The sequence below is a fragment of the Gavialis gangeticus genome, unplaced genomic scaffold, assembly GCF_001723915.1.
Source record: "Gavialis gangeticus isolate Ggan-Ray unplaced genomic scaffold, GavGan_comp1, whole genome shotgun sequence".
Classification (NCBI taxonomy): domain Eukaryota; kingdom Metazoa; phylum Chordata; order Crocodylia; family Gavialidae; genus Gavialis; species Gavialis gangeticus.
In genome coordinates, this window is record NW_017729034.1 from 70,774,215 (window position 1) to 70,789,321 (window position 15,107).

General features: G+C 42.7%; 1 protein-coding gene across 1 annotated transcript in view; it reads right to left on the reverse strand.

The window, feature by feature from the left end:
* Positions 1-15,107, reverse strand: part of IGF2R (insulin like growth factor 2 receptor) — a 130,108-nt gene that overhangs the window by 29,663 nt on the left and 85,338 nt on the right. The window contains exons 34-42 of the mRNA XM_019526780.1: positions 12,394-12,653; positions 11,093-11,305; positions 9,809-9,958; positions 8,437-8,598; positions 7,532-7,739; positions 6,967-7,113; positions 5,739-5,973; positions 4,527-4,663; positions 3,786-3,900 (exon numbers count right to left, since the gene is read on the reverse strand). Of these exons, the coding sequence (XP_019382325.1) occupies positions 3,786-3,900; positions 4,527-4,663; positions 5,739-5,973; positions 6,967-7,113; positions 7,532-7,739; positions 8,437-8,598; positions 9,809-9,958; positions 11,093-11,305; positions 12,394-12,653 (1,627 nt within the window). The remainder of the gene's footprint in view (positions 1-3,785; positions 3,901-4,526; positions 4,664-5,738; positions 5,974-6,966; positions 7,114-7,531; positions 7,740-8,436; positions 8,599-9,808; positions 9,959-11,092; positions 11,306-12,393; positions 12,654-15,107) is intronic.

Sequence of the window (15,107 nt, forward strand, 5' to 3'; positions counted from 1 at the left end):
ACACACACACACACACACACACACACACACACACACCACTTAATAAACCAAGCTATTTTGGAAGGTTACATTTTGCCTTCTGTCCATGCTGGACAAGAATATGGCCTGGTCAGATTTCCAGCTCCTGGGCTCTCCAACTCCAATGCAGAAATCACAGTCAATTTTCCCCATGCTGCAAAGGAGCATTTACTTTGTTGCTGAGGGCAAGCCACAAGTCCTCAATATGTCACTTATTTAGACCTTAGAGTTGTATTCAGGTTGTGAAGCTCACTATGCTTCAAAATAACACCAGATACATTGTATTTCTGTAAATTTTTCCTCTCTCTCACTTTAAGGAGTTTGATCTATTTATGTTGTGAAGCCTGTAGCTAGCCAGCACCTAAGCACTAAGGCTGTGCGAAGCTTCGGTAGCTGATTTGATTCAGAGGAGATCTGGCGACCAAATCTCCGAATCGAATCAGGGGACCAACTAAAAGCTCCAAATTGAATCTGACGCCTCAGAATTGATTTGGAAAAGATTCGGCCCAATTCAGAGATTCGGCCATAGACTAAACAGGCAGCAGTCCTCGACACACTGGACAAAGCTGCTTCCAGCTGGTAAGCTAGGTGTGGTGGGAGGAGAGGGGAGGCAAGGGGCATGGGGAAGGGAGGGATTGGGGCTGGAACAAGCTGCCCAGCTGGGGTGGGGGGGTGTGGGACGCAGGTGTGGCAACACTCGGAGCAGGGGCTATGTCCTACTGCCTCTTGCCCAGCCAGGGTGGGAGGAGAAGTGGGTCTGGATGCAGGCACAGCTCACTCTGGGCAGAAGGGGGCAAGCAGCAGCAGGGCATAGCCCACTGCTTGCCCAGCCGGGTCGGGGAGGTGCGGGATGCGGGTGCTGCTGCCACTTGCCCGGCCAGGGCAGGATGCAGGTGTGGGGACTATGCCCTGCTGCCACTTGCCCCCTTCTGCTCAGAGTGAGCTGCGCCCACATCACACCACTGCCCTGGCTGGGCAAGTGGCAGTAGCACCCACATCCAGCACCTCCCTGACCCAGCTGGGCAAGCGGCAGGCTATGCCCTGCTGCTTTCTCCCTTCCACCCAGAGCCAGCCGCACCTGCATCTGTCCCCCTCCCCGCCGGCTGGGCAAGTGGCAGCAGGGCATAGCCCCCGCTCTCAGAGCTACCGCACAATGCATCCTGCACCTCCCAACTCCCCTCCAAGTCTCACACCTCCCACCTCAACTGAGCAGCTAGTCCCAGTCCCAGCCCCAGTTCCTCCCTCCCCCCTCCACAACAGACTTATAAGCTGGTGGCAGCTGTGTCCAGCATGGTGAAGACTGCTGCCTGTTTAGTCTATGACTGAATCTTTGGATCCAATTCAGCCGAATCGAATCAGGACAGCAATTCAAGTCTTCGAATCAAATCACTGTCCCCCTGAATCTGCCAAATCCAAACCAAATACTTACTGTTTCGCACCGACGTACTAAGAATACTGCAAATCTCACCCCAAGAACTTCCATCCCTGCCAGAAAACCAGCTAAAAGCATTGACTGAATTTTTTTGGAAAAAAAATTAAAGGAAAGACATTTTGAAAATGAACAAACATGTTGTAGCTACTCCCTGCCCTTCCCTGCTTCTAATTAAGTGACTGGTAACCTTTAACAAGCCACAGGCTGGAACAACCTGGCTTCAGTCTGACATTAGTCAGATCACTTCAGCAGTAAGTCAGAGGCCAACTGGGAACTATACCACCACCACTTCTCCCAGCCCTGTACTTCCTCGCTGGAGCATAAGCACAGCTCCCTCCTAGCTGGAAGGCTGCGCTCACATGGCAGTAGGGACAAGGAGTGGGGTGGGGTGGGAAGCAGCCCACTGCTTGTCCCTACTGCCATGTGGTGCAGGCACTGCTGAAACTGTCCAGGCCCAGCACTGAGAAAGCCCTCCAGTTCTGTGGGCTGAATCTGGCCTGTAGACTGTAGGTTGCCAACTCCTATTCTATGTAATTGAAAATAATTTATTCAGAATTTTCTGATTCAAGCTGTACCATCACAGAATAGCAAGGAAAATTTGGTTTGCAATCCCTAAAATCCTGCTGGTGTCTCTTTCTAGCACCTAGGTACTTACCACAATCATTCCACTGCAAGAGCATGCTAGTATCAATCAACAGGGAGGGGCCAAACAAGAGGAAAATTGACTGGCGTTACAAATGCAACAGAAATAGAAATTCTCTTGTACACCTTCCAATTTAACTGACGGGCTATCAAAAATTCAAAGTTGCCCAAAGTTGATTGATATTCAGCCTTTAACTTAAAAACACTACCAGAAATTTCTGAACTCGAGTTCCTTGCTCACTATTACTTTTATTCCACAAGACAACACAGTGAACCTTGTGGCTAGAGCTACCACTTGAACTGTCATCCTCAAACCAGGGTTCTGTAGCACCCAGGGTGCCACAAGACCCTTTCAGGGGTGCAAGCAACACTGTAGCCATGTGGAACTGTGCCATGTGAAGAATCAGATCAGGAGCAGATGCTCTTGCCACAGCCTTTCCAGGTACAGCTCTATATGCTCCTCCCAGAAACAGGGGCACATGGGATAATTCCACCTCTGTGCTCCCACCATGGCCACTTCCCAATCCAGCTCTGCAGGAGGCATGGTGACAGCAGCACTTGTACCTTGAGTGAGAACCATTGTCTTACAGGAAAGATCAGTCTTGCTTTTGGCCCCTTCCTCATGTCCGATATCTTGTCTTTGCTTGCCACTATAAATCACATACCAGTTGTACGTTAATTAAGCAAGTAGCTTTAATAATTAAGTGGGGGTGAAGGAGAGGAAGAAAAGAAGCATTTTGGCATGAGAGAAACAAGCCATTTTGAACTCCAGTCAACAACTTCAGTATGTGGATGAAAAGCCGCTCCTGCAGCAAGCAGACAGAAGAAGGGCAACATGAATTACCACATTGCACTTTAACCACCTGATGCTGGTCAAAGTTTAGATCCATCCAGTTTCAGGGCTGCATGGACAAGATAGGAAGAAGGCTGTTTTGGCACACTCCACTGTAATATTCTAAACGTTAATCAGCCTGCTCTGCAGTCTACTGCCAAGTTTGCTTTATTAGAGATCCCTGGTGCCTGTACAGTGACGAGCACAGACAGAGAGAAACAAGCACTTAAAGTGCAAAGTACTTACTGCTTCATTTCAGCCTACTGGCATAAAAAGTGATGTGGGGTAGGGAGTCTGAGATGAAAGTTCAGTCTTTCAAATGAACTTATATGACTGTATGCCTGGCATTAGGTGCATTAGTGACTGAGGCAGTATAACAGTGGTCCTCAGGCTGCCACCGAATTCAAAAGTTATGGAGAGGTGCCCTGACTAAAAAAGGTGAAAACCACCGCATTAGAAGTTATAAGCTATGCCTTCTCTCCTCAAAGCTACTTACTTGCTGCAACTACTTGGCCCTTCTGGAATTAAGAATATACTATGTCCCAACAGCAGTTTCAAACCAGACACCTTTCATCAAAAGAATCTCAAAAGTTACTAATCAGAGTTCTTAAAATCAAGATCTGTTCATGTCACATCCTCCTAGTATGTTTCCATAATACTTCTAATATCAGAGCAACAGACAACAAGAACAGGAGACTTGCCACTAGTGAGAACCCCGGCATGTTGAGTCCTGCACAGCCAAAGAGCAAAAAGATTGTAAGATCCTCACTTACAGTTTGTCTCTCTTTCAGGCAGTAACCAATAGGAAGTAGTAGTCATAAATGGTTAACTAACCCCTGAAGATCAAAAACTTTTACTCACCGTTGCAACACAGGCTTGCCAACTGTTTTTGCACATTTCAGTTCTATAACAGTTGTTGCTTTCTTGTTTTCGCTACACTCTTGTCCACCGGAGTAACTAATATATACTTTATCATCTGAAAAGAAAGAGACACTAGGGTCCTTGTAGTTCTCTTTACAAACTACAGCTAGATGTTTAAAATTGTATAAAGAACTAAATCGGTGTTTCATCAGACACTCTGTCAAATTGTATTTTGTAATAATCAGCGCAACATCCACATTCTAAATCACTCCAAACAAACCATTACTACGCAACTCTTGCATACAATTTCCCCCAAGGTTTAAAATTTAAAAAAAATAAAAAATCTGTCCTCAACTTGTATTGCAACAAGTTTCCTTGATACATTGTAAAATTCCCCTCCACATTCTCAAATAGTTTATTATTTTTACTGTTTATAGACGAGCTCTGGGGGGGCATTTAATTAGAGACACTCCAAGAGCCACTCTAAAGCACCTGGAGCATCATGTGCATCAGTGTTCTCGCGCTGAAAAACAGTGGTGCGGATGCTTTAACTGGAGCTCATTTGTACTCATCCCCATGCTGAAAAATGATGCAGCTGGAGTCCCATTAATAATAAAAAGCTTACAGGCAAGAAGTCAGTTCTTCTGCAGTCTTCACATAAGAATTTCAGCGTAATTACTAGGTCCTTGTAAAACAATTAACAAAATTATCATTAACAGAAGTTCAGAAGGATTATTGTACCTGTCACATTCAGCTTCTGTGTGTGAACAAGTCCTAGCACCTGAACAGCACCATTTTGGCTTTTTCTGCAAATACTAGCTCTATCAGAGCAGCCTGTGGGTCCTTCATATACTCTCTGACAAAGATTCATGTAATACCTACAGCATGAAAAAAACGCACATCACTAGCAGACAGAGGTTCTCTTTGAAATAAACGTATGCTAAGCAAACAGGAGGAGGGAAGACAAATATACCATTCATATATTTTGAAAGTAGCTTGGCTTTCTTCATTGTAATGACTTGTAATCAAATTATTTTTAAAGACTCATATAAATGAGCTGAGGCAAGCAGTGTGTGAACTACAAAACCCTACAGGTTTTTAGCCAGCATTTCCAAGTTGAGTTACTTGATTTTATTTTATTTTTTTAAATAAAACTCATTTGACATTTCTTACCAACTTAAGTACACACTTATAACAAAAAGTTACAGTTGGATGGAAGTGAACTAAAATTGTAGTTTTAACCAACACATAAAATAATGTCACCTTGAAGTAGGACAAAACGTAAAACAAAATTTACATTTAGAACAGACTAAATGGAGGGAGTATAGTTGAATTGTTTCTGGTCTCAGTGACCTTTTAAGTCTTTAGCATAGGTAGGCCTCCTCTCCATTTTGTTTTAATCACAAATAGACAGTTGAAAAACCAGAGACTCCTCCCCCCACCCCACACTCAATCAGCTGTGCAACAGTCATTGGCATTTGGAAAAAAGAGACTTGAAGTATTTCCTCCACTGGAAATGAAACACTGAACACAAAGTGAGAGTTAATTACATGCAATACTGCACCATACGGTATTGCACCATATGTTTATAAAGCTTAACCTGAGGTCAAAGCAAGGTGTTCCCCTTCATTAAATATGCAAAAACACCTTAGAAGTGCTGTATCAATGAATTATTGACATATGAAAGTGAATTTTGTGCTAAATGTTGCCATCTTATGTTAAAACCTAATCTCAGTTTGGAAACAGCTAAAATATTTAAAAGATACAACTGGCTTATATAAAACTTTTATCCAGTTGACATCCATTTAAAGAACTGTATATTGGAAAAATCCTACCAAGTTAAAATAAACTACTGAACATGGTCTATTGAATACTAATAATGTCATACCCTCTAACTTTAGGACAGAAGCTATTCAGTGGATGAAAATAAAGAACATTAAAATATGAACTCACGAGCTCCCTTCATAGGAGAAGACCCAAGATCCTGTAAGGGAAGAAAGCACTCTCAAATCGTATGTTTTGTGCTTTTGGATAAACTTGCATTCCATCTTCTGCGGAGGACAAACCACCTGTGTCTTCCACTCAAATGTCACAGCACAGCCAAGTGTCTCACTGAAAAGCTGAGGGGTGCCTTCGCCAGCATTTTCATCACACTTGAAAATAATAGTAGATTCCCGATTCCCAACCACTATGAGAAGAATCATTAAGGATGATTAAGAACCTGAAGATGTTTAGAGGCATTTGTAATTACTGCATTGCAGAACTGACAATTGGGTAGAAGAGTGTTCAGATCAGACTGAGCCTGGTATGGGCAGCAGACATTTGAAAGAACAGAATTAAAATGCAAAACGACCTTAATAAGTTGAAGAAAAATGATACAAAAGACCCCAAACAAAACAAAACAAAAAACAGGAAGTGGGAAACACTGCACTCAGGACAAAAAAAAGGGTGCACGTACAAATAACCAAAGAACGGAGAAGACTTCAGACCTGCCAGAAAGAACCTGCAGGAGTCATACATGGCACAGGAAGAGATCCTTTCATTTTATTCCCCACAGGACTGGCAGCAGCTGGTTTACATAGCCAGTAAGTAGATTTCAAGTAGATATTAGAAATAATGTTTTAACCATGAAAGTAAAGAAGCAGAACATATAGGCTGTGGAACTGCAGTCACTGCAAATTAAATGCAGATTAGAAAAACACCAGAGTAGGATGATTTAGACAGGGATGTTCTAAATCATTTGAGCAGGAGGTTTGAAGTAGATGACCTTCTGTGGTCCCTTGAAGCCCTGTTTTGATACACTACTAGCAAAGAGAGCTGAATCTTGGTTTTTAGGACATATGCAGTTGTTGCATTCTACCTGCTAGATTTACTAAGCAGTTTTCGTATAACATTATGCCAATAACAAAGAATCTTGTTCCACATGAGTTGGACTGCCCTGTATTAAGTAAAGCTTTTTACCATATTCTGATGATTGACAATTTTCTACAAGTTCATGCAAAATACTTGTATTCAGACAAACCTGTTTATTCCACACAATGCATCCCCTCTCCCACCTCCAACCTTTACTCAGTGGTCCCTTTTGATTGCTATTATACCAAGGTCCTTTATTGGTCCCTTTGGTAATTTGGTCCAGTTATGAACTGCATACACTTCATACCCAGGTTAACTTCTTACTAACCATTTCCACAAAATCCCCATTTTCCGTCTTTATCATAATCCTTAGTTGTAGAACACCATGGTTTTCCTTCTCCATCTGTAATGCACTCCTCATAGTTCTTGTCTTTATACTTGAAGGGGAAGACACAAAGTTCACCCTTTTCAGTCACTGAAAGTGGAGGCAACATGTCAGTACACAAAATATTCTCATTACTAGGTATACTTTTTTGGATTTATTCTGCTCACCGCCACCCCTCCATCCACCATATTTTGAAATTCACTGGCACAGTTAGTTAGGTATGGATGTCACATCCAGAAGCATTCAGATACCATACTTGGTGCGATACAGTAATCTAAACAAAGAGATAAAAGCTATCATTTAGCTATTTCAAACCTATTGTCTGTTGCAAGGGTTATAGTTTGCAAAGAAAGGCTGTCCTCTAGCATTAGAATTTAGTAGATCACAAATGAAAACATACTAAGTTACAATAAAAGTCAAGATTGCCTCTTTCAAACAGTAACATTTTTTTGACAGCTGCAATTCATTTTAAATGTAGAAGTACACAGAGCCAGTTATGGGATCTTACCTGGAGGGCACTGATCGCCCCTTGTGTACTGCAGAATGACAGTTTCATCCTGATGCCTGTAATCCATTTTCATTTCTTTGACATTTCCAAAGGAAGCAGCACTGTTTTCAGACACCAGGCATACTGCCCCATCTTTGCATTTTCCCTGCGGTACATCTACTGCTTTAGCACACACGCCAACATGGTAACTGTTGGAGCCAGACAAGATCTGCATGGACACCGAACAGTGGCCCATAAGTCAGAAAAATAAATGACACAGGATAACCAGCAGGCAATATTCTGCAAGAATTTAAGAATCTCCCGTGCACTCAAAGTTTGGCATAAGGCTCAACTGGAATGAACACAGAAGAATTCTGTAAGTCCAGTCAGTAGTCTACAGTCAAAGTGATATGAGTGTGGACACACAGCACATTTACATTGCTGTAATCTGCCTAGACTCCTCAGGAAACATGAAGTAGGAGTCAAGTTACCAAGAGTCATTCTGGGATCGTCAGAGCATGGCAGCAGTAAGTTACACAAAAGGCACACAGGGCATCTGCAGTTCCAGGCAATTTTGAATGGAGTTGGCCCTCAACTCAAGGCAACTTGCTACTCTGCCATCTAGTGGTGAGGAACTGAAAGAGCGCACTCTAGGTAGCAGCCTTAGCTGGGTGTCAGTGCACTATGGAACATCATACTACAAAAAACTGATGCAAGTTACACTAGTGTTTACTTGCGTATGAATTCTGGGTGGAGACACAAATAGTCCAAATGGAACAGCAAGTTCTCCCTAGGGGCAGCTGGAGTTGGCACAGAACAGGTACTGTGTTCTCACAGTTTACTTAAAATGAAAGTTACTGCTTTGAATTCAGAGTATAAATTTCCCACTCCTAATAATATGGGCAAAGCAATAGCAACTGGGTTACCTTGTATGTGTTTTTAGAAAGGCTGGCCAAGTCAAAAGTGTAATGCAACTGCTCATCAGTCACAGAACAGCCTGAAGTTTTCACTTGATCAGGACACACCAGCGGAGTGCCCCACTCAAACACAAAGCTGCAGTCAAGTCTTCTTATCATCTTCGGCTTCCCCTGTTACCATAACAACAAAGTAGCATTAGAGGTTTCAATTATAGCTCTGCAGTTACTTAGCAGTCAGGAGAAGTCTTAAGCGACTGTAACCTTGGTTCAGGGCTACCTCCTGTACAAAATGCTACAGATTGAACATTTTGCAAGCATCCATTTTGTATCTTATCTAAAGGATTTGCAGGATGAAAAAAAACCAACTCTGTTTTCCATGAAATGAAAGTTCAAAATCTGGCTTGCTTTGGCATTGAACAAAAGCTAAAAAGTTCCAGAAGAATCTCAAAGAAAAAATCCTCAATAAAATTCAGCTTTAGTTCAATTAAGATAGTTTTGTTCCCTTCCCAATTTTGTTTAAAAAGAGACTTCAAACCAAAACTGGCAACTTCATGTGGAAAAAATATTTCCATTTGACATTTTGGAACTTTGGTTAGGCTCTAAAACAAGAATTTCAGCAAGATAAATGTGATTTATTTTTTATAGCTACATTAGAAGAACACCTTGGACATACATTTGAGCACTTGAGAAGCACGCCCGTGATCAGAAAAGAGTCCTTAACTTAGCAGAAAGGATTCTGGTTTGATATCTACTCAGCTACACAGTAATTCTGTAGAAAAAACAGTCAGGCTAAGTACAGGTAATCAAAAAGCCTGAGGTTGAATCTTTGTAGGTTAAGTCTAAGCTGCACTGATTGAATTGACAGGCAAGTGAACAGCCATTCACTTTTCATACCAGAAATGCAGCCACATGCTTTCAGTGGCCCAGGACAGATGCTGGGGAGGGGAAGCTGCTAGAGCACGCCTCCCTGCTCAGCTGAAACAGACAGCTTGGACCAAGGCTAGCCCACGCACTGCATGGGAGGTTTCCAGAAGAGATGCAAAGCATCATGGGAGGCTGGAGGGTTGAGTTCAAACTTGAATCTAGAAGGGATTTGGGACAGAAGTTCAGTGGGGCTTTTGAATGACGTGCAGTGCATAATGGAGCCGTCACATGCTGTTGTCTGTCGTTTCTCCTATGGAATGAGCATGCAGAGACATCAAGTGTAGGGGATATAAGCAGTAATATTTTGCAGCTAACTATATGCAGTCAAGAAAGTTTCAAAATCACCACACTAAACAAAAGCAACACTCCCTGATCGGTGCTCATTTCTATATACTCATATATTTTATCCTCCTGCTTTTAGTAGATCTTTTCATTCCAACATGTGAATGCTTCTTACCAGAGCTATTCCTCTTTCACACTGGAAGACTATAAGGGAAGTATAGTTGAGCTTTCTGTCTGCTGGACAAGGCGTGGTACTGTTAAAAGTAATACGGACTTCATTTGTTGCAGGATTTAGAGTGGGAGGTTCAGTGATGCGACCAATATCCTAAATAAGCAAAGCACACTTGTTAACAAAATGCATATCAAGAACTGACTGATATCAAAAGAACTGAATCCCTACGTCTTCTATTGCAGGGGTTCTTAACCTTTTTTGTGCCATGGACCCCTTTGGCAGTCTGGTGAAGCCTATGGACCTGTTCTCAGAATAATGTTTTTAAATGCATAAAATAAAATACATAGGATTACAAAGGAAACCAATTATATTGAAACACAGTTATCAAAATACATTCATTTTGCCTACATTCATAACTGAAGGAAATGCTAAATTTCAGTTAGAGGTTAGTGAAAATAAAGATGTAATTTTTTTCCCATCCAAGTTCATGGACCCCCTGAAATCTATCCACAGACCCCTTGGGGGTCCGTGGACCCCAGGTTAAGAACCCCTGTTCTATTTGCTTGAGCTGGAGCAAGCACAGCCAAGTATACCTGGAAGTCATTCCCTATAATTGCTCTCCTTAGAAACAGATACATCTTTAGAACACGTCAAAAGGAATTTAACTTTCTGCCGTACTTTCATTTGTCTATTTGCCCCTCCCCACTTACTTTAAGGGTAGCACATTTCAGTAAAGGAACATTAGTATCCCTGCCAATCTTGCCTAAGACTGTGCTATCACCTTCAAACTCTATCATGGTATTTTAGCTGTACCTGGTCATCACATCTTCTTGTGAAGTTCTGTAGATCTTTCACATCGTTACATTTCTGCTTCACCTTTTAGATAGGTCAGTGAGGAAAACTAATACACTCTGCTCTGCCACACAAGGTGGCTAGTTAGTTTTCTGCTCACTAACTAAAGTATTCAGCAGCTATTTTTAATGAAAACCCAGGAGATGGAGATATTTGCTTACAGGTTTTGGTCCATCAGTAAGAGCTGTCACCATGACACTGACGGGGAAGCTTGGAATCCCAGGGATTATCTCATTCAGGATAAAATGCAGACATTAACAGTAGAAGATGCATAATGGACAGACCTTTGCAGATGCCATTTTAATCTATCTGCAGCTTCCTTCACCCCCCTCAACAACCCTGGCTCCAAACAAGGCATTTCACTACATCAGGGAGGTTTTCAGGATACATTTGTCAGTTCTCAGTAGTCCAGTGGTTTCTGGATACTGTACTTACTATAGGAGGACCAGTAACAGGAACCATGCAGACTGCTGCCCCAGGAGGGCAGTTGACATCTTTGATTGGATTGAGAGGCTCACAAATATTAATGTAGAAGTCTGGAGCGAGGTCAGTTAGATCATCATTATCAAATGCCTCATAATAACCCGTTCGATGGATCAAAGGGGAGAGGTCAATAACTGAGCTGCCATTCAACACGGAGCATTTCACCTGTTAAGAAACATGTTTGATGTTCTCATGGAACTGTTTGTTCTGCAATGACACCCTTTGGTCAGAAAGGGGAAATTACACTTGGGAAAAAAGGGTAAATGCATTTTCAAAATGAGAGCTTCCAAACAAACCCAAGATCATTAGAGCAAATGCCTTAAGGGACTCTTAATGCATATAGGCCACAGGACATGAGAAAAATATTAGTCTGCAAATACACATAGCCACCAAAATTCAGACAAATTTCACAGTAATCCAAAAATAGGCACAGGATTACACTTAAAGTGAAATACTCAAATCATTAGTTGATAACACAGTAAACTTTTCATTGTACAAGCAAGGCTGCTATTTTTAGCAAGTTTATATTTACTGGCATTATTGAAAATTAAAGGTTCCAGTGTTATCAGAATCAAAGAATTTAATCGGGAGCAACATGCTCTTATCAGTGTCCAGTTTGAGAGACAGAAAAGGACCATTATGATCATTACAATCAGTGGCCATTATAACAGGGCCACTGATGCCCAGTAAAATGCACTGAAGTTCACTCTGAAGGTCATACAATAATCTATTCCATCCACAGCATTTTCAAGAAAAGATGTATATACACACAAATCATGAAATAAATTAACTTGCAAATACCAAAACTCAGTGGTTAAGCTGAAAATGAGCCTGGTACTGTTCTGGTTGGGAGAGGTAGGGTCTTCCTAATAGATTAGTTAGGAACATTACCCAAAAGACTTCCCTTTGCAGGGCTTGGAGGTGTGAAAACTAATGCAGTTTGAAGTCAGGCAGACGGTGCCACTCTGTCCTGCATTCTATCTTAAATGGGGCTTACTAGCTAGAGCCAAACTTTTACTTTCCATTACACAAACTCCAAACACTGCATTTACTGCTGCTTCATTAGCTAGACAAAACAAATACTTCCTGTATGGAGAGCTATCTCCACGCAGAAAGCCTAGCAGAGGTCTCTTCACAAAGAACTTCTGTATTAGAAGTTTATCTTCTGAAAGGAAGAATCTAAACATTAACAGCAGTGTTGTAGCACTGTAACTATGGTTTCCTCATCAAAACTTCAGCTTGTGGATCCTTACCTCCTCTTCACAGGCTAGAGAAGTATGCCAGGAAAAGTAATGCGTGCAAGTCTGTTCATCAAAAGATAAGAGAACAGGCTGACCATCTCCAGCATCCGATTTGCACACAAAGCTGAAGTGACTTCTGTGTTTCAATGCAGAATTCGCTGGACAAAGATCTCCCCCCTCATAGACCAGTTTCAGCACTTGATCCTGATAGGTTAACATTTTGCTTGGTCTTCCAGCAATAATACGTTTCTGACCATCACTAATGCAGACGCCTAAATGAAATTAAATGAGGAAGAGTTAGATTTGGAAATAAAATGACTATCATGCAACTATTCATTGTTCCCTATGTCTTCAGGAAGTTTTAAACAAGATTGTAAAAAAGTCTGGAAAAAGTGTTCTCATGCTTTTTTTTTTTTTTTTTTACTGAAGTCTTTCAGTACATAGAACTGCTATAACAAAGAGTTGCACTAGTAGGTTTAAATATCGGCTTTACAACCACTGCCTTGCACAAAGTACAGAGTTTAAAAATCCAAGCAATTCAAACAATGTTTTAACCAGGATTTAATGCAAATCAAGCAAGAAACCTCATTTCAGAACAAGGTTTATCATCTTCATACTGAAGTGTGAATGAATCTTACAACAGCTTGCTTGCAAGAGGCAGCATTTACACTGCACATTTTAGTGTATTCGATACTTAGGAAAAGTGTCTAATTTAAAAAAAATGTTTAAAACAGATTTCAATTAACTGTTCATTGAGAGGCTGGGAATATAGCCTATGACCAGCCTGGTAGAAAGTGTGCATGTGTGAGTGGAGGCAGGGGAATGGAGGGAAGTCTGGTGGCATTTTCAAAAAAATGTGGTTATGTAACAAGATGCTTAGCCCGATTGAAAATTCTACTATTTGAAAATCAAAGTATTAGGAATTAGGCACCCATCTATTCAAAGTGCTTACCTGCATCTTCAGGTCACTAAAAATACCTTTAAGATTTAGGAAACAGTCTTTCTTTTACTTTTTAAAAAAAGATCAATAGCTCTCCAGTTTCTCTTTAATTAACACATACAGTTCTCTTCCATTCCCAGTTGGTTTCAATTATTAAAAAGTGCTGGCATTTCAAGAGATAAAGATACTAATCATCCACCCCACTTCAACTGCATTGAAATTAAAATCCTTAATGCCATACAGGACTGGCACTGATGAAAGTGACCTCAAAACCTTAAGCACATTTTCCTTGTTTCTAGATATGGCTAATGAAAAAGCAGCATCATTAAGCTTGCTACAGGCTGATGGTTTAATGAAGTTATACCAATTTAGGCCTAAGTCCTTGGCTTTCATCATTTCAAAGAGTACAGCAAAAGCCATGTTAACCGGACCGGCACTTTATTAGCCAGAAAACTCTACTGACCGGCATCCAAGGGACACGGCAAAAGCGAAAAACAGAGGTACCACTTCCAAAGGACTTCCAGTTTCACCGCTGCAAGCTGAGCTTTTCTTTGTCACTTCTTTGACCCACGGCCTGGGGCAAAGCAGCCTGCCTGGGCCCCCCTCCCTGTCCCCTGGCACACTGATGCCAGGGAGTACACCAGACAGTGCGTATTTGATTTAACTGGCATCCCCCATTCCCGGGGGATGCCAGATAACAGAGCTTTTACTGTATTTATATTTTTTAACAGAACTGTTTAAATCAAGACCCCTTTTTTCTACTTAAATCTGTTTTGCCTGCCCTGTTTTATGCCTATGAACATTCACTCAACATGAAACATTTCAAAACTAACAGAACCACACAATTCCCCACATTCTCACGAATAATGCATGTGCTTGCTTCATGGAGTAACATTATCATGGCACAAACAGTTGACATGGAAGGCCTGATTGGTTGAGGGTCAACTGTGGGAATTTCAAACCGCGGGCTTTAAAAAGCTTGCTGTTTGAAATTCCCCCAGCAGTTGGGGAGCAGGAGCAGAGGAAGCAGGGCACACGTGCGCCACACGTGCACCCCCTTACCTTGGCGGCGGAGACAGCAGCTGTGGAGAAGACAGCGGCGCAGGCAACAACAGCTGATTCCACCTAGGGTAGGTGGGGCAGAGGGTACAGCGCAGCTGAGGCGGATCCGGAGGGGAAGCCCTCCGGAGCCCTCTCAGCTCACCTGACAGGGAGCCTTGCTCCCGAGCCGCATGCGGGCAGCGCACACGAACAGGGCGTGCCGGCATTTGCACCAGTGTTCGCACAAGGCGGGCGTGAGGTAGCTGCCCAGAGCAGCACCTTTAGCGAGGATAAGCAGCAGGCGCAGCTCTGCAGACATAGCGCAGACGTGGAGCGGGGCTGCCAGGGACCCCGCTCTGGCACTGCGGCCTGCCATGGGCTCTTCTGAGGCCTCCACCCAGACGGAGCTCATGGCGGGGGCGGTGGCCCCTTGGGCCCCCAGTCTGTGGGTGGGGCTTGGTGGAGTCCGGGGGCCTGGTGGTCCCCTTGCCTGTCCCTCCTGTGCACAACTTAGGGCCCTGGAGGAGCAGATGAGGGAGCTCCAGGCTGAGGGGGATCAGGGATGCAGAGGATGAAATTGATGCCTATTTCTGTTCTCTGCAGGCCCGCTCACCCACTGTACAGCCCCCACAGGAGACGCATCCAACGTAGGAGTGGCAGAAGGTGTCCAAATCCAGAGCTGCTAGGCCTAGAGTGGTGGAAGCTCCCCAGGTTCACCAGGGGAACAGGTTTGATGCCCTGGCAG